The sequence below is a fragment of the Notamacropus eugenii genome, chromosome 6, assembly GCF_028372415.1.
Source record: "Notamacropus eugenii isolate mMacEug1 chromosome 6, mMacEug1.pri_v2, whole genome shotgun sequence".
In the NCBI taxonomy this organism is placed as follows: domain Eukaryota; kingdom Metazoa; phylum Chordata; class Mammalia; order Diprotodontia; family Macropodidae; genus Notamacropus; species Notamacropus eugenii.
The window spans coordinates 23,979,581-24,005,793 of NC_092877.1; the positions used below are offsets into that span (position 1 = coordinate 23,979,581).

General features: G+C 42.0%; 1 protein-coding gene across 1 annotated transcript in view; it reads left to right on the plus strand.

Annotated features, from left to right (window-relative positions):
- The first annotated feature begins 294 nt into the window (after positions 1–294).
- LGR4 (leucine rich repeat containing G protein-coupled receptor 4) overlaps positions 295–26,213 on the plus strand; it is a 125,973-nt gene continuing 100,054 nt past the window's right edge. The window contains exon 1 of the mRNA XM_072619292.1: positions 295–823. Coding sequence (XP_072475393.1) covers positions 642–823 — 182 coding nt within the window. The 5' untranslated portion in view covers positions 295–641. The remainder of the gene's footprint in view (positions 824–26,213) is intronic.

Genomic DNA, 26,213 nt, shown 5'->3' on the forward strand with positions numbered 1-26,213 from the left:
GCCAATGGCGCCCCGCCTCGGCCCATATTAATGAGCTGGAGCAGTCGCCGCACCTATAGCGCTCGGGGACGAGGGCTCGTTTTGCATGTACCTAAGTGATTTGCATAACTCCGCGGTCGGGGGCTCGGGAGCCTGAGCGTGCAGCCCTAGAAGGGAAAAGGAGGCCCGCGGCGGCTGCAGCGCGCCTCGGAGCAGGGGCTGTGGCTTCGAGAGCCGCGAGCGGAGGCTGGGACGGGGGTGGGGCGGCCCGAATGGCCGAGCGGCCCGCTCCGCAGCCCTGAGGGGCGGCGGCGCCGAGCGAGCAGGGCCGAGGGAGCCGCCGAGGGCCATGGCCGAGCCCCGGCCGGGCTGCGCGTCGCCGCTGCCGGCTCGCCGGGGTCCCTGCTGAGCCGGGGGAGGCAGCGCTGCGGGGCGAGCCGCCCCTGCCCATCCATGGAGCAGCAGCCGCCGCGGGCGGCCACAGACAGAGCCAGCGCCAGCGCCGCGGGGGGCTGCGCCCGGGGCTAGGAGTGCGCCGAGGACCCCGGCCGCCCGCCGGCCGGGCCAGACCGCGGAGCGCCCGGAGCGAGCGCGACGTCAGGGCGGACGACGAGCCGCAGCCGCAGCCGCAGCCGGGGCCGGGGCCGCGGAGCCGGGCGGCGATGCCGTGCCTCGCTTTGCTCTGCTTCTTGGCTCTGGGCTGGGGCAGCTCGGCCGGGCCCAGCGGCGCGTCCCCGCCGCCCTGCCCGGCTCCCTGCCGCTGCGACGGAGACCGCGGGGTGGACTGCACCGGCCGAGCGCTGACGGCCGTGCCCGACGGACTGAGCGCCTTCACCCACTCCCTGTGAGTGCCCCCCCCCATCCCCGCCCGGGCCGGAGGGGAGGGAGCGGAGCGGAGCGCAGCCCGGCGGGGCCCCCCGGGATCGAGCGGGGGAGCCCCGAGTGGGGAGGGAAGGAGGGATGGATGGAAAAAGCAGCAAAAAAAAAGAAGAAAGAACAGGGAAGGAGGAAGGGAAGAAAGAACGGAGGAAGGGTGAAGGGATCCGGCCAGCCTGGGCCTGGGCTCTGCAGGCTTGGTGCTCCGACAGCCACGCTGAGGCGAGCTGTGGTGTGTGTGGGACATTTGGATTTTCCTGTGTCTCAGCACGTGGAGGGAGGAAACACCTGTGATTCTCCCCCCTTCCAGCCCCCCCCCGCCCCCCCCAGAAGTTGGCAGTTCGGTTAGATCCAGGTAGAGCACAGATCCCTCCTATCCAGTCCTGTTGTAAAACTTAAGAACCTGGAGCCTTCTCAGGAAGGGAGGAGGAAGTAGAAGGTTGCTTTTGCATCAGAAGACTGTCCATTCAAACATTAGCGTTTTATTTTATTTTTAATTTTTATACATTTAAAGAGGGAAGGTGGACCTTTGGAAGGTGCAGATGTCAGAAAAGTGGAACCTAGCAAAGTCCTAGATGACACGTGATAAGATACATTGTATCTTCTTTTCGCTACAATAAGTTTCAGTACTGTTTATTTGGAGCTGACCTTGCTGATCCGTGAACTTGAGTTACTCAAAAGGTCCTGATTCTTCAGGGAAGCCACCGAGAAGGGCATTAAGGCCCCAAGCTCTCAGTTTAGAAAAAAAGAAAAAGAAACCCCGAAATAAATAGATGCCCCAGGCACTTGGCTTCTGTCACTTACACAGAGTATCATGGTTGCATATCCATATCCTGTTATATGTAGCATATGAATCAGTCAGAATTCCCTGGGACGCATTTGACTAAGAGGAGTTACAGTCTGCTGTTGGGTTGATGGAGAGCTGGTTAATCAAACGGCAAACATTTATTAAGCGCTTACTATGGGCCCGGTCCTTTGCTAAATTCCGTATTCAGATCCATAAGTGAGATAATTGGAGTTTCAATCCCAGATTCTTCTCTTGTCTTCTGTCCATTGTAATGTGCCTCTAATAATTGATTAAGTCAAGAGCAATTAGAGTAAATGGTTGGGTTTAGGAGTGTAGGGATGCCTGGAGAAAAAAGCTCTTGTCCCTAATATCAGTCAGACAAGATAGTGATGGAGATGGGGTGCTTGTATCCTAGTGACAGCAGTTCTAATGGGTAGAATCACCTAGTTATCAGTGTGGTCCACACCATTTCATAGCACCTGGGGATCTAGTGTTACTGTTGGTTTTTTCTACTCTCAGTAATTGTGCCTGTAGAGGTATTTTCGTTTTAATTATTCATGCAGTACTACTTCTAACATTAACCCAGGCCATGCTGTCTGTGAATCTAGTGTTGAACAGCTTTATTTCCCAATAAAAGACCCTGATGTAGTAGTATGCTTCTGGTTAAAATGAAGGGGTCATAAGGTCATAGGTTTATAGCTGCAAAGGATTTATTTGGAGGTGATCTAGTCTCACCTCTCATTTTACAGATGAGGAAACCAAGGGCTGGAGAGGTTGAAGGGATTTGCCCAACAAGGTAGTACAAGTAAGAAACAGACTCAAATAGGATTCAAACCCAGGTCATCCATCTTTAAATCCAGTATACTTTTGACCACACAAGGGTGCATATTATTAATATTATTATTATTAACTTAACCTTCAGAGAAAAGAACAAAACATTTCACCAATGAAATGATAAAGAGAAAGTCCCTGAAATCTGAGCCTCAGCTTTCTCATCTGCAAAATGAAGAGATTAGAATAGATAGCTTTGAAGGGCCCTTTCAGTTCTCTAGCTGTGATCCTTTGGTTTTGTGTTTACGCATGGGCTTCACATTAAAGAGAAAGGAATAGATGTACCCTGGCAGCTTTTTAGATGAATACAAACAAAATGGGTCTGGTTTGGTTTGCCATTTCTGCTGTCCAGATCCAGTGGTAGACATTTCCTCTAAAGACTGCTCATCTCATCTCTTACCATTAAAAATGATGATGTTCAAGGGCCAAACTGAGAACAAAAATGTACATTTTGAAGCCAATTCTGAGTAAGAGCAGGTCTGCGGAATTGAGGTTATCTTTACTTAACAGATTTCTTAATTAAAAGATTGAATTTTGAGGGTTTTTTTGGATGGGGTCTAGACCTGTGATTTTATTGGTTTGGGGAACTGGCAGTGTGGAAAACCCCCTCTATCAATGAAGATCAATAACTGTCATTTGTAGTCTCAGAGCATTGCTTAGGGCCTAAATGATTTATATTTAGTGACACGGCTCCAATGGACTAGAAGCAGGACTTGGACCCAGGTCTTCCTGAGTCCAGAGCTGGCCCTGTATTCACAATTCTACGTGAGAGGAACCAGTATTACTTCTGTGTCATGCCTCTTAAAACTTAGAAGAAAATAATCTGACCTCTGTCTTTGTGATATTCCTCATAATGTATTGATCAAGAGTCTTCCTCTTGAAATGAGTGAAGTGACTGAAAACACCTATAGAATTTCCTCTTTTTCTGCCTCCCCCTACTCCCTGAAATAGTAAGATCAGATTTAAGTGATAATAGCAATAACATACCGTGCTCAAACATTTGTCTAATCCTTTCAAGCCTGAAGTGCTCAAATGCATAATTGTGATTTTTTCTTTAGTCTCATCGTCTAAATAGATCTTGTCCTGAAAGCAAGCTCAGAGGCCATTTTTGTCCTCAGTCATATTGATCATGGATTTATAGCCGGAAGGGTAGTGTGGTGCAATGGTTGGAGAGCACGGCTTACAATCCAGAAGACTTGGAATTCAAATCTGTCTTTGGACATTTACTAGATGTGACCCTGGGCAGGTCACTTTACCACCAATTGCCTCAATTTCCCATCTGTAAAATGGGGTAATAATAGCACCTGCTTCCCTGGGTGGTAGTAAAGATCAAGTGAGATAACATGTAAAGTGCCCATTGCTTTTTTTAATTTTTTTTTAATTTTTATTTATTTTCAGTGTTCTACAATCACTACCCTATAACTTAGATTTTTTTCCCCCTAACTCCTCCTTCCTTTTCCCCTTCATCCCCAAGATGGCATACAATTTTATATGGGTTCTACACATACATTCCTATTAAATACATTTTCACTATAGTCATGCTGTGTAGAAGAATTAAAATGAATGGGAGAAATCATAACAAACCAAAATGTAATATAAAAGAAAACGATCTGCTACATTCTGCAATCGAATTCCATCATTCTTTCTCTGCATGTGGAAGGCATTTTGCCTTAAAAGACCATTGGGAATTTTTTTTAAGTCCTTGGATTGCAATGAAGTTCCAAGTCTACCAGAAAAAACCTCGAACACTGTGGTCATTGCTGTGCACAAAGTTCTCCTGGTTCTGCTCCTTTCTCTCAGCATCAGTTCATATAAGTTTTCCAGGCCTGTCTGAAGTCTTCCTGTTCATCATTTCTTATAGCACAATAGTGTTCCATTATGTTCATAAACCATAATTTATTCAGCCATTCCCCTGTTGATGGGCATCTCCTTGATTTCCAGCTTTTGGCCACCAAAAAGAGTGCTGCTATCAGTATTTTTGTACATGTGGGACCCTTTTCCATTTTTATGATCTCTTGGGAATACAGTCTTGAAACAATATTGCTGGGTCAAAGGGTATGCACATTTTTTTTTTCATTTTTGATAAGTTCTCTATGCTTTTTTTTAAATTTTATTTTATTATTATTATTTTTTAATGTTTTACAATCACTGCCATAAAATTAAGATTTTATCCTCCCCACACCTACCCCCCACAACCCCCCTCCCTCCCCACGACCACATACAATTCTGTATAGGTTCTACATATACTTTCCTATTGAGTACATTTTCACTATAGTCATGCTATGTAGTCGAACTAAAATAAATGGAAGAAATCATATAACAAATCAAAACATGATACACAAAAACACACACACACACACACACACACAAACATGATCTGCTACATTCTGCAAATGACTTCCATATTTCTTTCTCTGAGTGTAGAAGGTATTTTGCCTTAGAAAACCACAATTGGGATTTTTTTTTTAATAAGTTCTTGCGTTATTACAAAATTCCAAGTCTACCAGAAAAAACTCTCACACACTGTGGTCGTTGCTGTGCACAAAGTTCTCCTGGTTCTGCTCCTTTCACTCAGCATCAGGTCATATAAGTCCTTCCAGGCCTCTCTGAAGTCTTCTTGTTCATCATTTCTTATGGCACAATAGTACTCCATTACATTCATATACCATAATTTATTCAGCCATTCCCCAATTGATGGGCATCCCCTTGATTTCCAGTTTTTGGCAACTACAAAGAGTGCTGCTATAAATATTTTTGTACATGTGGGACCCTTTCCCATTTTTATGATCTCTTGGGGATATAGTTCTAGTAGTGATATTGCTGGGTCAAAGGGTATGCACATTTTTGTAGCCCTTTGGGCATAGTTCCAAATTGCTCTCCAGAATGGTTGGATGAGCTCACAGCTCCACCAACAATGAATTAGTGTTCCAAGTCTCCCACATCCTCTCCAGCATTTATCATTTTCTTGTTCTGTCATGTTTGCCAATCTTATAGGTGTGATGTGGTGCCTCAGAGTTGTTTTGATTTGCATCTCTCTAATCAATAGTGATTTAGAGCATTTTTTCATATGATTATAGATATCTTTAATTTCTTCTTCTGAAAATTGCCTGTTCATATCCTTTGACCATTTATCATTTGGGGAATGACTTGTATGATTATACATTTGAGTCAGTTCTCTATATATTCTAGAAATGAGGCCTTTATCCCCGAGCTTAGCCATAAAAATTCTTTCCCAATTTACTACATCCCTCTGAATTTTGGTTGCAGGGTATGCACATTTTTGTAGCCCTTTGGGCATAGTTCCAAATTGCTCTCCAGAATGGTTGGATCAGCTCACAACTCCACCAGCAATGAATCGGTGTTCCAACTCTCCCACATCTTCTCTAACATTTGTCATCTTCCTGTTTTGTCACATTAGCCAATCTGATAGGTGTGATGTGGTACCTCAGAGTTGTTTTGATTTGCATTTCTCTAATCAATAGTGATTTAGAGCATTTTTTCATATGACTATAGATATCTTTAATTTCTTCCTCTGAAAACTGCCTGTACATATCCTTTGACCATTTATCAATTGGGGAAGCCCATTGTTTTTAGTGTCCTGATTATGGAAAATTGAAATAAAATTGAGACTCAGAGGGAGCTAGATTTTCCAAGAAGTGTCTAGTTAAGAATTGAAGTGTGTTTCCAGCATGGGGAGAGCCCACATGTCCAGAGCTCACAGGCAGAAGGTGGAACATGGAAAGAGCAGATAAGAATGGCTTATAATCTGCATTATGGGGAGAATATGGGGAGCCTGGAGTGTGTGTGGAGGCAGGGAGATGAAATCCATCACTGTTGGGCGCCATGTACAATGTGACCTGACTTGTTGCTTCTGAATGTGGAATATGATTTCCTTTTGTTTCAAGAATTAGGAAATCTGCCATGGAAAACTTGTTTAAGAATGTTTGAAGCACCAAGGGGTTATTGTTTCATTTGGGTTTGTTTTCTGTAGGCATGGAAAATAAGGTTACTATTGATTTGGTGATCTGAATACTGTACGGACAGTTTTTTAATTGCCTTCATTTTACAAATCTTAAAAGCATAAAAATAACATGCCCTAAATCTGCCCTATCACCTTTATTCCCTCCTTCCCCACCACCTGGAGAAAAAAAAATTCTTGAAGAATTTGTTAGTGACTTTTCCTGACAATGGCATTTTCTACCTATGTCGCCCTGGGCAAATCACATTTGCTTCTGTGGACCTTTTCTGTAAAATGACGGGTTTGGACCATTAGGGGTTTCTGTGTGTTATGGATCTCTTTTCAGAATAAGATTTTTGAATGCTGAAAATAAAATACAGAGGATTTTACAAAGGAAGTCAAACATATTGAAATGCTGCTATTAAAAATATTTTTTTAAAATTCTGAACTTATCCAGGTTGAGAACTATTGATCTTTAAGTGCCTTTCTAGCCCCCAAGTCTGTGATTTTGAGTCCTCTCTTGGGCATTTCCTCAAGGTGTGTGTATGGTGGGGAGGTAAAGGGGAAGTTTATTCAACACCTTTTCTCTTCTGTCCAGACCATCTGAAAGTCTTCTGTCTTCCTAGTATCACCTGTTCCCTTGTAGGTATTGGTAATTAGCTTCATCGTCTGTGCTCTTTTTGTTTATATTAATTTTTGTAGCCAGTCATTCAACAAGCAGATATTTTAAAGGCTTATTATATGTCAGGCACTGTGCTAAGTTCCATAGCTACAGAGAAAGGCAAAAAGGTAAGTTCCTAAGAAGCTTACATTCTATTGGGGTCTCCAGGTGTCATTTTGGGAACTGTAACATTAGCTTACCACTGTGGCCTCTACTTGTTTCCTTTGTCTCACTCACAATATTTACCATTTTCCCTATGCAAATGTACTTGACACTAAGCAGATATGGTATGTAAAAATCCAGTTTTATGCAATAAAAAGCTTATTCACTTCCAAAAGGCTCCATCCTTTGAATAGATGATTGATAAATATTTGGTAAAATATAAATTTTTTAAAAGTACCTATTTTTTTAGGATCATTTTCTGATAGGTAAAGTGAAGTCTGTATATAAAGTGTTAATGTCTGTGCTGTTAGCACGTTATTAAATATCACTTAAGTGGATCTGTGTTCCCTGTTTTTGTGGATATTCTCTCCCATAATGCAGATTATAAGCCATCCTTATCTGCCCTTTCCATGTTTGCCTCAGGGGGTCCCCCAGAGGTTCTGGGTGCCTTTTTCACTTACTCTTGAGGTCATAAAGATAGAGGTGGAGCAGTGGGGCCAGGTTGTGCAGTGGTTATCCTTCATTTTTACCATGTGACTGGAGGTAATGATCTGGCCATGGCCATACCACTCATGTGAATCAAAGGCAGGCATGGATCCAAGTCTTCCAGATGCAGAGGCTGCCTTTCTCCCTACTATGATGCCTCTTCTTCCACATGTTGCTTTCTTTGACTTCTTAAACTCTTTTTGATCATCGGGATGCCGTTTTTTGTTCTTTGCTGAGGATGGACAAGTGTTCTTATTGGAAAACCTGACTTTTCAATGACAGATAAAATATTGGTATGCAGATCACAAGCCTTCCTCTCAAGGGGAAGTTTTGGGTCATATCATAAAGGCTCCTCCTTCCAGTCTAGTGTCCAAGAACTTCACTGCCTTGAGTGAGAGCAATCTCTCTTCCCAGGAAAACACAGAGATCTGCTTTCATGGACAAGCTGAGTCTAGTGTAGACATTGGATCGGCTTTATTTTTCAGGCTTAATGAAGTAGCATGATGGAGGGGGAAAGGGCACCAGAGACCCACCACATAGATTCCCTCCACTGCTTGTGGCACTGGAAGACCTTGGTATAGTCATTTCCCATGGATTGTCTAAAAGAGGTCAGGTTGAATTCCAGGGACTTTGAAGGCCCTTCCCCACCCTGAAACATTATCCTTCCAGGCATGAAGTAATAAACACGAGTAGCCCCACATTCTCTATGGTTAAGAGATTGTCACAGTCACTGGAAACATTTTCAATGACTTTTGTTTTTTTGCAGCATTTACTATGAGGGAAATGACCTATTTCCTCTTCTCATTTGTCAGCTATGGAAGCGTGTATCTCCATTACTTACTCGTTTGTGTGCCTCAATATCCAGTGACTAACTGTAGTTCATGAAAGTAGCCTAAAATCTGTTGGTGTGCCTTTGTTAAAGATTAAACTGCCAGATGTGCCCTTGGCTCTGGAATATATAACTTGCAACTCTCTTGATAAGAGGGGATTTTTTTTTTAAGGAAACTAGATTTTTTTTTTTTTACCCAGATCTGTAATTTCACAGGGCTGGTGGGGAAGAGCTTTCTCAGTGCAGATGACCATTTGGCATTGTATCTTAACAGTTTTTGAGAGCTGCTTAAACCTCCAAGAGATGTAGTGACTTATTCAGGGTCAAATGCCCAGGACTGTGTTAGAGGAAGAAGCTACATCTTAAAAATGCTCTGAGTAAAGCCACCTGTCAGCGCACTCCTGAGATTGCAGGGTGGTGCTGTCTGGGATTCAGTTCTTGGTAGTTCTTAAAGCCCACTTTTTAGAAATAAAAAGTTCCCCAAATTTACTGCTGCTTTCTCTCACTTTGGGGGGCCTTTTTTTTTTTTTTTTGCTCATTGAGATCAAGTGTTTTAATATTTTTGTTTTTGGAAATGGACAAGTGTTTTCATTGAAAGGTCTGCCTTGTCAGTGAAAGAAGAAACAATGGGGAGTAATATTTAGCAAATTAACACCCATCACCCAAGCTACTATGTCAGGCCTGTTCGGACAGTTCTTTTGTGCTTTCAACACCTAATTGTCAAACTGTAGGCCATGCGTGAACCCTATTGTCTGCAGCTGGGCCGAGCAGAATGGACTTAGAAGAACCTGGGTGGAGGGAGGGAGATGAGAGATTTTTGTAGCTCTAGTTAAGTGTGGAGAATCATCAGCTTTCTAGAGACATTAATAAGATTCATGGTCTATTCAATAAATAACCATTTAAATGGCAAGACGTAATTATATAGTGTGCTTCATGGGTGCTGTTCAGGCACAGGAAAAAAAGATTTTAATTGAAACCCTGTTAGGAACTGATGACAAAGCTGAGAATGTTATTTATTAAGATGCTTTTGTGGTATGAGGCCAGTTGGACTTCTGGTGATGAGTTACTGGCTTTCAGTCTCTAGAAAGAAGCCAAATTTTCGGCAGTTGTGGGTGTTTAGTTGTGGTATAACAAATAGCTTTGTAGTATAACACAGATTAAAAAGAGCGAGCTAGGTCTTGAGAAGTGGGGATAAAATTCTGGACCAGGAATTAGGGAGACTTGCGTTCAGATCCTGCCTTAAGCCCTTGCTAGCTGGGTAACCCTGGACAGTCACCTAACTTCCATCTACCTGTTTCCTCAGCTGTAAAATGGGGATCATAATGGCATAATAACCTTGCAGGGCTGTTCTGAGGCAAATGAAATAACATTTGTTAAGGTGCTTAGTGCTCTGCCTGGCACCTAGTAAGTGCTTAATAATCATAGGTGCTTATTTCCTTTGTCCTTTTAAAGCAGATATGACTTCATTTGGTGTCCCAAGAACCCTATCAGGTAGGGCTTCTTACCATTAAAGTAACTGAGATTAAAAAAAACTGAGCCTCAGCAAAGTTGTGATTTGCCTCAGGGGCTGAGGCCTTCCTGACCCCCAAGTTCAGTGATATACCCACTGTGGAAGCTTCCTCTCATCTGTACTGCTCTAGATTGTGGGTATGATTGTGATTCAGGGCAGTCCTCCAGGAAATCCTAGAAGCAAGAGGTAAAACAGAGTGTCTCATTTTTTTTCCCTAGAGAAAGGCCTTTCTGATGTGCCAGGTAAGCCTTGTGTTCCTAGGGGGACAATGCATAAGAAAATAATGCCTAAATTACCTCCTCAAGAGATGTAAACAATACCTACTGCAGGAAGCACCTGGACCGAGACAAGATCTATGTGTTTTGTGACCTGAATCTTGAGGTGATGTCAAGAGGGCTAGAGAGATCTCTTTTTAATTCCTCCCTTAGACATGTGCTTTATGCCCATGGGCTGGTCATTGCATTGGTCTGTCTCCATTTTCTCATCTTGTAAAATACTACTTAGAGGGCCTACTTCACATGGTATTATGAGGACTGAATGGTATTTCTTATTGAAAGAGCTTTTAATGTTTATAGAGTGCTGCATGTATTCCAGCTGAGGTTAAAATCATAATACTAATATAATAGAACCCACATTGGTTTGCTGTCTGGCTGGGAGAGAAAAATGTGGGGAGAAAATATCCCATAATATAGAGTGGATATAGCACTGGGCTTAGAATCAAGAAGACCTGAGTTCAAATCTCTCCTCAGTCACTTACTAGCTGTGTCAAGGGGCAAGTCACTTGGCTCTGCTGACCTCAGTTTCCTCATCTGCAAAATGAGTATCTTTGCCATGAAAACTCCCAAAATGGGGTCAGAAAGAGTTGGACACAACTGAACAATCATAACAACCAAAATGGGTGTTATAATAGCACCTCCCTCCCTAGGTAGTTGTGAGGATCCAGTAAGATAGTATATGGAAAGTCTTTGCAAATCCTAACATGCTGCGTAAATACTATTACTATGATTATATATTTGGAGACTTTGAATATTTGATTCAATTTGTAAAATTATTTACGATTTCTTTTAGTGGGGTCTTTTGTTTTTTATATTTGTATCTCCAGCACTTAGCACAGTACTTGACATATACTGCTTAAAGGTTTTACATTCATTCCCTCATTTGTGTATCTTTATACTTCCGCCCACTCCCATTTGGATCCACAATGTGAGGTGTAAGTTCATCTCATGCAATCCTCCTGCATTCTGTAGTTGAGGAAGCAGGCCTAGGAAAGTAATGTGACTTATTTGTTCATGGTTGACACTTGAAATAAAGAGTCAGAGGAGAGATTTGAATCCAGGGTCACTGACTGTACAAACAGAGTTCTCTTTCTACTACATCTGGCTGTAGGGGAACTCCCAGTGTGGAAACTGCTTTCAGATCAGGAACTTGTTTTGTCATGTAGAGTCTTAGATACCTAGGGGACTGAGGAGCTAGGACATAGCCAATATATGTCTTATACTAGTATATTTATATTTCCAGCACTTAGCACAGTGCCTGTCATAGGCGGGTAATAAATGTTTATTGACTGACAGAAGTTAAGTATTTCTACTAGGCTGTCAGTGGGACTTTTTATTAAAAAAAAAAAAAAAAAGAAAATAACCTGAGCACTTCAGCGTAACTTGGAAAAGAAAACTTAAAAAGCATTGGGTTAAAAAAAAAAGTACAGCTTTGGTCAAATGGTTGAACTTGATACATAGAAAATGAGTGAGTTGTTTGTAGTCAGTTGCTCCAACCCCCACTTCCCCATTTAAAATATTTTCTATTTGGGGAAATTTATTTTAATAAGAGCATCTGAAGAGGGACATAAATTTGGCTGGGAGACAGCTGCTTTACCTTGGAGTGGTATTAGGCACTGCTAAAGAATGTGGCGAGCTCGGCTTCAGAACTTCCTTCCCCCTTCCCTCCCGCCTGCTCTGCTGGAACGTTCCAGTGGGTAACTTCCAGCGTAAACCACTGTGTAATTTAGAACAAGTGACAACATCTATAACCAAACTGGGAAGCCTGCTGAGAATTTCTTTAATGTGTAGCTAGATGAATTTTATAATTCTCATTTTTAAGAGTTGGGCGGGCAGGTCCGTGCATCTCCAGATAGCATTTTCTTCTCTGAAACCTGGAAGATACTTGCTGTGTGTTTGAGTGATTTTACCTGTCTTTCCCTTCCCAAGAAGTGCTTGAAGGAATAACCAGGATATGCTAAGTGTACATCAGGTAGCGTCTGGATTTCCATGGTCATTCTGGATTTCTTTTTTTTTTTTACTTTATAGGAATGAGAAGAACTTAAAGAGTCTATAAGGTTATAGGTTAATAGATCTAAAGCTAGACCTCAGAGGCCATGCAGTATAACCTTAGCTATCATTAGTAAAACTTTCCTCCCCATTGTTGAGGGAAGCCTAATGACTTACCGAAGGTCTCATCAGTCCAAGTCGGAATTTGAACCCAGCACCTCTGACTTTGAAGTTAGTTCTCTTTATACTATGTCATAGGCTAGCCTTACCCAAACTACATGCTAATATGCAATTACTGTAGGCTCGGAGATGAAAGAAGCCTTGGAGATATTTAGACTGATCACCTCATTTTACAGATAAGGAGATTGGGGCCCAGAAAGTTCAAGCGTCTTGTCTGCTTAGTAAACATGTGTTGAATCAAATTGCTCAAGGTCCCATATAAGTGGTAAGTACCAGAGCTGTAATTGATCTTGTATTCCCAGTCTAGCACATCTTAGGAAAGGAATATGAATTTATACAGCACCTACTCTGCACCAGGCACTGTACACAGAGACTGGTAAATATTGTCTTGTGGTCTTCACAGCACCCTGCAAGGTAGGCCATGTTATAGTTATTCCCATTGTGCAATGGGATGAAGAGGAGACTAAGGTAAGCGGAGTTGAAGTGATTTGCTTCAGTGACTGAGGCTGTATTCCAGCTCAGCTCTTTCCATCTCCAGACTCTCCACGACACCACATTCCCTCAGTGCCTCAGGAGTATCTGCAGAAAATGAGGCTCTCTTGGCCATCTGTCCTGAAGCTTAATGGGGCTTCATTTTAGACCTGTTTCCTCTTGTCCTTGTCGAAAGAGAGCAAGTACCATCAGTCATACTGTAATATCCTTGAATGTGTCTGAGGACTTGCATTGGCCTGAAGTCATCGTGTCTGTAGGCTTTATAATCCAAAGGCTGACTTTTCTTTCACCTCCTCCAAGCCTCTCCTGATTCCCTTACTTCTCTCTCCTTGGTCCTTGTATTTATCTTGTGTGTATTTTATGTACTTGTACATTTACATGTTTTCCTCTAATAGATTGTGTAAGCCCTTTGAGGGTAAGGACTGTGTCATTTTTGTTTCTGGATCTCCATTGTGTATGTAGGTATGTGTGTCTTTCTGTCTGTCTCACAGTACCTGGCTCATAGTATTCCCTAAATAAGTGTTTATTAATTGTTTCTTAAATTTGCTAATTTTCACTGTTGCCTTTTGGACCTTCTTTAGATTCTCCATATTCTATTTTTTGACAAGACCCTCAAACTGAACATGACTGGTATCATGTAGGAATGTTACTATGCCCTTAAAACAGAGAATACAGAGATGAATTTAGAGATAACATAACCCCATGACCATCTAGATCAGGGGTCAACCAACTATTGCCACCTGTTTTTGAGAGTTTGTATTTAAACATGTAAAAAACATTTTTATCTTGCAGATGTTTGAAAATAAACAGAGGCCAGCCATGGTTTGGTGACCCCAGATCAAGGGCTGATCTAGAATTTAGGAATTTAGATTTGGAGTTTAGAGGTCTTGTCCAACTTCCTTTTTGACAAATGAGGAAAGTAAGGTTCATACAAAGTTCTAAGTGGCTTGCTAAAGATCATACTGTTAATAGTAGAATTGAAATTGGAACCCATATCATTTAACCCTTCAGTCTGTGGTGGACCATGACCTGGTGAGGCTCAGAGAGAAATTGACTTGCCTGAGGTCATGCAGGATTGGAACACAGGACTCATAATCCAGTATATTTTCCATTGTAACATATTGCCGGAATTGTTTTTGCCCCAGTATTGACTTTTTTTAATTCAGTTCAGACATTAATCGGGATGGATGAATGAGTGAAAAATTATTTCTCAATTAAGAGTCATGCACAAAGCTCTGGGATACAAATAGAAAAGCAAGACAGATGCTTCCGTGTGTCCGATACTTTGCTAGGCTGGGGCCAAAGGCTTTGTCCACAAGGAGCTTTTACTTTCTCCTGAAGCTTTAAAAAAAAGAATATTTTTCCTGTTGTTGACACCTGAGTAGCTCATTTCTAATCCCGACATGAGGAAAAACTTTCTAGATATTTGAATTACCTAGATGTGGAAGGGCTGCCTGGGGAGTTCTGTAAACGTGTACTAGCTAGATGCCTACTAGGTACAAAGCCCTGTGTGAGGCCTGAGGAGAAGAGAGACCAAAAAGAGCCATCCCAAACCCCACTGTAAACAGTCCTTGCCTTTAAGGAACAGACATGCATCCAGATACAGAGAAGTCCAGAGTCGCTGTAGGAAGGGAAATCCTGGCTTAGCTGAGTTGATCTGAGGGCCCTTCCCAGTCTGAGACTTAACTGGGGGGCTGCAGGAGAGGCCTGCTCACCTTGTTTGATTAACTTGCTCCGAGTGCCTTTCTTTATTGAGAGCCTGTTTTCCACCTCTCCTCTAGGTTCTTTTAAGTTTGAACCCAGTTCTCTAGTTTTCCTAAGGGGGTGCTACATTACCACACACTCATTGTTCTGTTAGGAACGCTCTTTAAGGTTTCATTTTTTTAAAGCACTGATTAGAGATAGAGCAGCTTCTCTATCAACGAGTTACATGACCACCCAGGGCCTCAGTTTTTCCTCTTCCAAAAAATGACAAGATTTGACTTAGGGTGACCTTGGTCCTGGACTTTGGAAGACCTGAGTTCAGAACTAGCCTCACACACTTACTGGCTGTGTGACACTAAGTCACTTCATCCTGTTTGCCTGAGTTTCCTCATCTGTATAATGGACATCATAATAGCCCCTACCCCTGGCTTGTTGGTGAGGATCAAATGAGATAATAACTGTAAAGGGCTTTGCACAGTGCCTGACCCGTACTACCATTATATAGATGTTATCTGTTATTACTACTAGTGTTTCACTATCAGATAAAGTCAGATTTTTTCAGGTTTCTTGATGAGTATGTCAAGATCAAAGTGAAAGCCCATTTTGGTCTAAAATCTCAGTTTCTCTGGTTTAGCAAACTTAGAGTCTGACAGCTTTCATTCTGAAAAGTATGTTAAGGCCCTTCTTTTTACAACCAGCTAGGGAAAGCCTGGTTTTTGTATCCTTTGATGATATTGTGCCATCAATAAAGCATAGATTTAAAGTTATTTTCTTCCTCACAATACAGAACTCTGTCCCTGGGGCCAGTGAGGCAAGTCTGCAAGGTAGCAGGCCAGGTAAAAAGGGACCAGTCTGAGATTTGGTATGTCTCTTTAGTATCATGGTTTCAGGATGATGCCTCTATAATCTTTAGACCTGTTTGATTTTCTGTTTTCTGGGCCTAAATTTAAGTGTCTTTGGTGTTTTCAGACTTAAAGGATGGTTAACCTTTTGGGAACCTTCCCCCAGATTAGATAATGTGGTTGTTAGTAGTTTCAGTTATGTCCAACCATTTGTGACCTCTTTTGGGGTTTTCTTGGCAAAGATTGGAATGGTTTCTTATTTCCTTCTCCATTTCATTTTACAATTGAGGAAACTGAGGGAAAGAGGGTTAAGTAACTTGCCTGGGATCACTCAACTAGTAAGTGTCTGAGGCTGGATTTGAACTCCAGGCGCAGCACTTTATTCACTGGGCCACCTAATACTCTCCGTCATTACTGTTAAAAGTTTTTCTGATACATTTTATTGGGTATTTGATATCTATATTTCCACTCCATTTTTAGAAATTCATCTTACTGCTTTGTCTGGGTAGAATCTTATACTTTTAACAGTCACTTCAGAGAAGAAAACTTGTACTGGCCAAATTATTCTTTTTTAAGAAAAAAAAATGGTGTGGTATTTTTGGTAGATATGAAATGCTTCCCAGGAAGTTCTGAAAGTGTGAGTTTTGATACAGATATGATTTAAAAATACTCATAAATCCAGCCTAGCCTGTAACAAATACAGCAGTGTTTAGAACCTGTTTAGACTGGCCGAGTGTTCCAAATACAGTTGTGCATTTTTATGTCCTTGTTCTGTTAAAAAAAATGTTTTGAGATTTTTTTTCCTCATTACCATCTTGACATCTGCCCAGTTACACATGAATAGCTTGACCCAGTCCCTCAGCAGGGAAACTGCTGTAGCCTTGCTTTCAATAGCCGTGTTGCTGACAAAGAAAACATATGGAATATTTCATTCCTGTCTTTCTCAAACAGAGTGTGAGGCAGTAAGGGCAGACAGCGGAAGGCTCCGTCCATTCAGCATGCTCTGTTCAATTGGCAAGGTCTGTCAGCTAACCACAAGGCTTGCTGTTAGGAATCAAAATGCTTTCTTGCAAAAATCCCATTACATGACGTTGCATGTTTGTGTTGGTGGGAGGAAATCTTGCATTTTGAACAAATCAATTTCAAATATCAGTTGGAATTGTTTCCTAGTGAGGTTTGTTTCCATGGTCCTTTCTTTGGTTAATGATAGATTTTACCAAAGGGAATTTTTCCCCTGCAATACATTTGGACACCAGTCTTCAGTGTTTGAAATTGGTATTTGTCTGGCAGCTACACAAGATGGGAACACAGATGTTTGGTTCCCAGTGGAACATGCCTAGGGGACTGTATGCCTTTATGTTTATCTTCTTCTTGTCAGTCCACAGAATGAGACTAATTGATCATCTTCATATCCCAGTGAGGCACACAGCTTTGGCCTTCTAAAGTTTCTGTTGTGGAGTCTATCTATCAGTGTTAAGCTCTGCTTCTCTTCTCCATTAGTTAGCAGAATTGCTTATGGATGGGCATTGTTTTGTGTCCAGGAAAAATGGGCACTGGAGCCAACAGCCTAGAGAGCAGAGCAAAGGCATATTGGAAAAGGCAAGACTCGGGGCATCGTAATGGACAGCAAACTGTGCTGCTTCCTCCATGCTTTCTGTCTCTTGAAAAGCTGTGTTGAAGAAAAACATTTTTTAAATTCTAAGTGGCTGTATTCATGTAGTATTTGTTTTCTCTTCTTCCACTGGTTTTTTGAATAGTTTGGATTTTGTGAGCTTTTTATATTTTTTCAGGATAAGTAGCTTTGCCTGCTTTCCATCCCTTTGAAATGACACCTCAGCAAATCAGAACCCTGGGCAACAAAGAAAGGAGAACGAAGAAGAAGCAGGGCTGTGAATTTCTCAGGCTCCTCTGTCCTCCCTCTGTCATTTTGGCCTAAATTTCTGGTTGTGTGTATGTGATCACTGGCTTTTATGTGAACCAAGAGTCTATGGAAAGAGGTCTGGATGTAGAGGCAGAAGACTCGAGTTCGAATTTCACTTCAACCATTTAATACTTGTGTGCCCTGAGACAAGCGCTTGAGTTTGCTCTTTTTGAGCCCTGGTTTAAAATGAGGGAGATGGAGTAGAGACTCTCTTAAGGGACCTTTTTAAAAAGCTTTAAATCCACATTTCAGTTAATATGCTCCTATTTATACCTCCATGCATGTGTATATATGTGTATACATACGCGTATACTTGTATACATATATACGTATTTATTTTGTGTATCGTTGGCATTGACTATAGAATCCTCTTCCTTTAAGATGTGGCTCAAGCTGCATCTTTGTTTTTTTTAATTAATTAATTTATTTTTAGTTTTCAACATTCATTTCCATGCAATTGTGAGTTTCAAATTTTCTTCCCCTCCCTCACCTTACTCCCTCCCCAAGATGAGGTGCAATCCAATATAGGCTCTACTTATGGATTCATATTAAACATATTTTCACATTAATCATGATGCAAAGAAGAATTAGAACTAATTGGAGGAACCATGAGAAAGAAGAAACAAAACAACAAAAGAAAAGGAGAGCGAGTGCTATGCTTCCATCTGCCTTCAGACTCCATAGTTCTTTCTCTGCATGTGGATGGCATTTTCCATGGTGAGTCTTTTGGAGTTGTCGTAGATCCATGCATTGCTGAGAAGAGCTAAGCCTATCAGAGTCAGTCATCACACAGTGTGGTTGTTACTGTGTGCAGTGTTCTCCTGGTTCTGCTCTCTTCACTCAGCATCAGTTCATAGGAGTCTTTTCAGGTTTCTCTGAAGTCTATCAAGCAGCATCTTTGGAGGAAAGCCTTTCTTCATCCCCCTCACTGCAAGGGGGATCGCTCTCTCCCAGACCACTTTGTCTTGAGCTCTTGTGTATATATTTGCATTTATTAACTTTATGGTATTTTTTTAAGTACTTTTCTTCTCCATTAGAATGTAAGCTCTTGAGCTGTCCCCCTCCAGGTCAGTGGAGTGTAATTTCCTTACGGGCAGGGAACGATTTGTGCTTGTGTTGGTGGTGTTTTTTTTTGTTTTAACTTTTAGTATCCCCAACACCTTGCCCATACTTGGCACTTGTGGAATACCTTTGTATATATGTATATATGCAGACTTACTTATTTCCAGATTTGGGTGAATTTGTTGTTGATTATTCTTTGTGACCCCATTTGAGATTTTCTTGGCAGAGATAGTGGAGAAGTTTGCCATTTCCTTCACCAGCTCATTTTCCAGATGAGAAAACTGAGACAAGAATTAAGTGACTTGTCCAATGTCCCACAGCTATTAAGGGTCTGCGGCAGGATTCGAAGGCAGGAAGGTGACTCTTCTTGACTTAAGGGCTGTCATTCTCTCCATCCACTTAGCTGCCCCACCTAAGGATCATTTGTAGTTTTCTTCCTTATTTGATTCGATTTAAAAGCTTCGTTGTTGTGAGATCTCATATCATGACTTTACTTTGTGATTGTGTTCCTAACAAAGAACATTTGCTTATAGGGGAGCCTTTTGCTTCATTCAGTTGAGTTTTCCAGTTGCTGTGGTCATTGTACCTCAATATTCTTTGTTAAGGTTGGATTTTTTCTATTTAGAGGGTTGTTGGTATGCCCTTAGTACACAAAGAATCTTATTTGTGGCATCCCCTTAACTTGCTTTCTTATTCTTCTTCTGAGCCCTAACCCAGCTTTCATATTTAAAATAAAATAAGTAGATTTGCAGTTCTCTTGACCATTATTTTTTCACTGAAAATCTCAGGAAGACTACCACTTTTGAAGCTCAGATTTTTACCATCCAGGAGCTATTTGGAGGTCTGCCTTGGCATCATGGTCCTAGAGCCCAAAGGGCCTTCAGAGGTCCCACAATCACCTTTCCTGAGCTGTTAGTGCAGGGTGGGGGTCATATCAGTTAGTTGTTCAAACTAGATTTGCCCCAATGGAATAAGCCTTGGAGTATGGTTACTTTGTTTATTCTTTCTTATCTTAGGACCCAGCATGTCATACAGATCTGTCATAGATTGGTCCAAAAAGGCAAGCTTTCAAGTGTAGGACAAAGGAGGTGGGGATAGATACCTCTGGTTTACCAGCTACTAGCTGTAAGGGAAAGAGAAACAGTGCTGGCAGTGCTGGATTTGACACCAGAGGACCTAGTTTCAAATCCTGACTCAGCCAACTGTTATTGTGTGACCTTGGACTAGTCACTTTTCTGTTCTAGGTCAGCAGTTTCTTACCTGTAAAATGATCAGATTGGATTAGAACAGTGGTGGTCAAGTTCAAATAGAACAGAATCCCTGGGGCCACAGATTTACTTAGAAAACCACAAAGTAACATTATCTAGATTGTATTGTATTTTTATTTATTTTGTGAACTATTTCCCAATTATGAAGATTTCATCAGGGAGCTCACCTCTTAAGAATACTTCCAGGTCAGTATCTGTGTTCCCATGACATTTCACTTGAATACCTTTTCCATTTAAGGAGGTAGATCTTGAGGATCAGCAATTTAGAGCTGGAGGGGATGTTTGAGATCATCTAGTGGTTTCCCCTGCCTTCCCCTGGTATACAGATAAGGAAATTGAGAAGCTAAATGGGTTTGCTTTGTCTAGCAGAAATCACTTAACCCCTCAGGGCCTCAGTTTCCTCATCTGTAAAATGAAAGGCTTGGACTAGACAGCCTCTGGGATTCTCTTCCCTTCACTTCCCCCCCGTTAATAAATAAATTTGTGATCCCATTCCCCTGACTGACTTGCATGGGAGTTGAGGTATCAGCTAGACTGGCTCACTCACCTACCTTCTGTTAGTTAAGAGTTGGGGTTTGATAATGTATTTCACTTAAGCTAATCCTTTGAAATGAAAAATGCAAGGAAAGTATGTCAAACAGCTATTTCCATATAGCTTCTCCCTTTCCACTCCCTGGAATTTCATACTGCTCCCTCTGAAGATGTTTTCATAGGGAAGTCAACATAAAAATGAATCCCTAATCAGCGTTCCATATTCCATTTTACACTCTCTTAGCTGTTTCATTTAATCAATTTTGCATTAACTTAGTTGGGCTTTTTAGGGAGTTTTAGCACTTGTTTGAGCCTGTGGGCTAATGTTAAATAAATTGTTAATATTTTACAGGCTCAGCGTGTTTCTATGGGGGGGAGGGATGTAGGGGTCAGGGTTCTTTCTGTCCAAAAGAGCTTTGGCAGGGGGAAGAAAAAAGTCATGTCCCTCCCAAGGACAAATGTACTGGCAGCGTAGTATTGGCGTTAAATATACAAGCAACAGTAAACCTCCAGCTTGACAATCATTGACTTTGTGACTTTTTACAGTCAATAGATTCCCGGAAACATTTCGGTTTTTAATTTTCAACCTTATGATGTGTTTAGTTGTTAACAGAGTGGTGAAAGAAACAGCCTGATCCAATGGATATAATGCCAGACTTGGGGACAAGAAAACCTGGGTTCAGATCCTACCTCCAGTACTTTGTAGCTAGCTGAGTGCTGAGATGTTGATTGTTATCTAAAGTGGTGACAGGGATGTTTGGAGTACAGGCCTCACAGGGTGGGTTTTCATGAAGCTCAAATGAGATACTGTCTCTAAATCACTTTGCAAATCTCTAAAGGCTTCGTAATTGCCAGTTATTATTCTTAAAGAATCAGAGTGGTGCAGCCTCTCAGGAAGTAGTTTGTGGATATGGTATTAATATTATGTTTGCGTGGGTTGGAGGTGAGTGGGTGGCAGCCCCTCTTCAATGTGACATAATGGAAAAGGAGGCTAATCCTGGAGCTAGAGGAGCTTGGGCAAGTCAGTTTAACTTCTGTCAACCTCAGCTTCTTTAATTGTAAAATAGGGGGTTAGGATTGGACTGGATGACCTTGAAACACCTTTAGGCTTTAGATCTGCGATCCTCTGGTCCCAGGCAATGCTGAACATATGTTGTGATGGGCATTACTTGTTTGCCTCATCCGTCTCCCTTGATCTATGCAAATAATTTCCATGGCCTAATTTAATCCTGGGGGAGAGGGGAATAGTAAAGGCGAGCTAGAAGAAGAGTTAATAAACTAGTGCTTGGGAGTTTGCTCAGTGATTTACAAATCCCTCCGCCCTGGGTGGTGCCCTTCTTATCTCAGTTTGGCAGGTGAGGAAACTGAAACAGAGGTTAAATGATTGGCCCAGGGTCACACATATCTAGTAAGTGTCTCAGGCCAGTTTTGAACTCAGGCTTTCCTGAATATTTACTTACTACAACCTAGTACTGAAGTGGTGGGGAGGTAGTGTTTTCAAATAAGCTTAAACAGTAACCTTAGAAATGAGTAACTTTAAAAATACCTCCCATTTATGGTGCTTTCCACACTGCATCCCTCATAGAGGAGCCCATATGTTCTCCTCCTTTAATCACCCCCCCCATATTGTTTATGCCCTTTTCTTTTCATATCATTTATTCTGTGTCTGTATCAATGCATTGCCCTCCCTTCCCCCAAACAAGCTCTCCATGGCCACAAAGAAAAACATTTATGTGAAAACCCAGGCTCTTCCTGATGCTGCCTGTCCCCCATCCTTCCCCAGTGGTCCCTTCTGGCTGCCATATCCGGAAAGTGATCATGGCATCACAGGTTTAGAGGCCAGCTAGTCTAATCCCCATATATTTTATAGGTGAAGAAACTCAGGCTAAGACAAATTAAATGACTTTGAAGTAAGTGGCTTTTCAGTACTTGAACTCAGATCTTCCGACAGCGAGCCCAGTGCTCTCTCTATCTCTGCTCCACTATACCTGTTGGTATGGATAGAGCATGTTTGGTTTCTGTTTTTGTGTCCCCAGAACATAGTACAGTGCCTGGCACGTAGTAGGTATTCAATAAATATTTGTTTGATTATTTTTTTTTTACACATGAAGATACTAAAGCTTGTACTAGTGCCTTCTTTCTGTTAGCTGTTTCCAATATTATCCAGTATGTGGCTTATTTGCACATAGTTGTATTCATGTTGTGTGCCATATTAGACTGTGAGCTTCTTGAGATTAGGCATGGTCGTTTGCCTTTCTTTATGCCCCCAGGGCTTAGTAAATTGCCTGGGTGTGCTAGTAGGTGTTAATAAGTGCTTTTTGATTGACTGAGGCTCCCTGGAAGCTGATCTTTGCCCACCCTCAGAAGCCAAGTAAGTGGCAGGGGTTTTTTGAATTCCATTTTTCGAGCTATTTGCTGGATTCTCCTCCAGCCCTCACCCTACCATCCTTCTTCAATTCATGTCTTACAATTGGAGATCTCCCACTAATCCTTTTGGGGTCTCTCCTCTGAAAAGCCAAGGGCTTTTTATTTAATGCTTCCATTAGCTCTCCTGAAGTTTGTGATAGCTCACAAAAGCCACAATAATAAATACTTCTTTGGGTTCCTGTGTTTGGCAAAAATTCCCAAAGCATCAGAATGTAAATCCTCTTAGTCTCCGGTTTAGATCTTCACTGTGAGCACTTTGGAAGTAACTTTGGAAAACGTCCATCTAGTAAGAGTCATCATTTGGATGCTGGGCACTCTCCATTCGCTCAGGGAGGATGAGGAATGTGTGACCTCCTGCTCTGAGTGTGTAGGTAGCTGAATGGTGTTTTTACCTTGGATGGTTTTACTGTGTTTCCCCTAATTACTGGCTTAATCAATTTCCAAACCTCCTGCCCCTTAAAGTGTGAGGCTCACACCTTTGTGTGAGGCTTGGGGCTGAGTGAATGAAGTTTTGGGGGTCTCCTTTTTTCTGGCTTTTGGGCAACAACGCTCTTGATGGCCCACAACCTTAATTTCCTTTGAGGAATCCTACAGATCCAGTCCGTCATCATTTACGCTCCACTGCGTGTTAACCTCAGCTGCTGAGACTGAGCATGCCCAGGCTTAATTATTCCTTTCTGGCCTAGGGAGAGATTTCCTTCCAATAATTACCTTTCTTCACCCTTTCCCTTCTTAAAGGTGGAGTTTGTTTGGAGAAACCTCCTCCCATGCTTAGGAAGAGACTCCCTCCAAACCAGGCAGTGCCTGAAGCGGGCTCCCTGCAGAAACATAATTTGTGCCTTTAGACAAAGGGAGCAGGGAAGCCACAGTGCTGGGAGGCCTATTCTTGGATGACCCAGAATTAGAAAGTTGGGGCTGCATTATCTGCAGCTTTCAGGAAGAAAAGTCACTTGGACTAAAGAAAGACTTGCTGAAGAAAGTTATGTAATCAGGGCTGCCTGCACAGATTTTAAAGCAGGGGTCCCTAAACTCCCAACATCCTATGGATATACTTCAGGGGGCTTATGAGGTGGGATGAAGGAAAAAAATACGTCTTTATCTTCACCAGCCTTCAAGTGAAATTTAGCATTTCCTTCAATTAAGAATTTTTAAAAAACAGTTCTTCTAAGCAGGGGTTCATAATTCTCACCAGACTTGACAAAGGAGTCCACAAGAGTGGTGAAGAACCCCTGCTCTAGAGGGTGAAAGGAGCAGAGAGGTCATTTAGTTCAATATCTCTCTCTTTTACAGATGAGGAAACTAAAGCTCAGGTACATAACTTGCTCATTGTCAGCCTTGGCTAACTCAGTGTCTCTAGAGTTCTTAGCTCCTGGGCCTTTATGACAGGGCATTGAAAACACAAGCTGTCACAAGGAAATGGGACATAAATTCAGCTGCAAGGTCCCTGCTATGTTACAGTGTAGTCCCATAAAAATTAGTTCATAAAACTGAAAGTTTTAGTCTTTGTGATCCAGGAGAGAAGTTTTGTCTTCTCTCATTTTAAATAGTGATTTGGTTATGTCAAGGCTCTTAGGGAAGGTCTGGAGAGGCCAGGGCAGGGATAGCAAAGCCTATATTACAAAGAGGAATGCCCACGTTTTTTCAGTAGCTGCTTGTATTTAGAAAAATCCTGGGTCCCAAGTTCAAGAGTGTGGAATTGCAAGTTTTCTGCCGGAGCCTGGAGCCAGTCAAGATTCCTCTCACGGTTTTGTGTGCTTGTCCCTTGAATTCGTCAGAATATCTGTGATATTGATAGGTGGGTTCCCTGTCTAGGCCCCTTCACACCTTATGAGACTGTTCTCCTGAGTTCCTTAGAAGCAAAGAAAACAGCAGCCCGAGCCAGATATCAGACTTCATTTCACCCTCCTGGCCTTCTGGCAGAGACCTTTTTGAGTTTAACTAGGCTGGTTTGGGGTAAAAGACACACAGCTCGAAGACACATTTTTTTCTCATTGTACTTTTCTGTTATCTTCTAAGAATCGAATAAAGAATTTACCCTTAGCCTTATGGTATTACAGGATCTTGAGCTGGAACAGAACTTAAAGCCACTGAGCCTTCCTCTCAGATGAGAAAACTGAGGCCCGCAGAGGTTAAGTTCCCTTGTTTTTGGTCCAAGATTCATACTCCACAAAGCCTTCCCCATCTCAGCCGAGCACATTCTTTTGTCTAGTCACTTTTTCCTAAAAAATTTATTTCAACTAGATCTTAAAATCCTTTGCCCTACTTTGTATAACATTTATCCATCAGTATGTCCCCTGTCTTCCCTCCTAAGTAGCAGGTAAGCTCCTGGAGGGCAGTCCCTTTAGCTTAGGGACTTACACACAAATGTTTAATAAGGTGTTTATTGAACTGACATTAGATCCATTCCCATTTATTACTTGATTCCTCCAAAAGGAATCTTGCTTTCCCAGTAAATGGTAGGCCAGCAGTGGCTTCATGGAGAAAATTCATTTTCATTATACAATAAACCTAGTTCTGGAGGAGAACTTCAGAGGAGGGTTTTCTTAATATGACTAAAAGTGGTGTACATATAAATTGTACACATTTTCTGGATTTCAGTATTTCAGCAGTTTTACATATGCATGCCTTTCCTCAGTTCCTATTTGCCAGACATCGAATTGAGCCCTAAGGATACAAAATCGAAAAAGGACAGAATCTCTTCCCTCCAGGAGCTTCTGTTGTCTTGGGGAAACCGTGCCAGATGATGGACTGCCAATCCACCAAAGCAGGTCCCACCATGTTACTCTCTCGTTGTGATTTGTGATCTTTCTAGTGGCCTTCACACTTAGCACTTTGTTGTTTAGTTGTTTTCAGTTGTGTCTGACTCTTCGTGGCCCCATTTGGGCTTTTCTTGGCAGGTACTAGAGTGGCTTGCTGTTTCCTTCTCCAGCTCCTTCTATAGATGAGGAAACTGAGGCAAACCGTTAAGTGACTTGCCCAGGGTCACTTAGCTAATAAGCGTCTGGATTTGAACTCAGGACTTCAGGACTCCAGGCCCTACACTCTATTCATGGAGTCACTTAGCTACCTAAACTTAGCACTGCCTTCAGGTAATGTGAAAAAGAAGTAGAGAGGATAGGGCCCTGGACTTGGGAGTTAGGAAGAGATCTGGGTTAAAATCCTGTCCCAGACATCTGTTAGTTGTGTGACCCTGGACAAGGTTTATGTCTTACCCTCTAAGGTCCGTTCTAGCTGTGTCTGTATTTATCATCCTAAGAGTCTCTGTTTTAATAAGTGGGAAATCTTGAGATAAAAATTTATAGGTACCTCTCTTTTCCCATGGCCTAGAGTTCACCAGGTTGGTCCTCAGAGAACCCATCTGTCACCTGTCAATTCTTCAGCAAGTAAAGAACTTTCAATAAGGGAAAGGATAAACTCCTACCCTGGGGGAGCACCTTATTCTG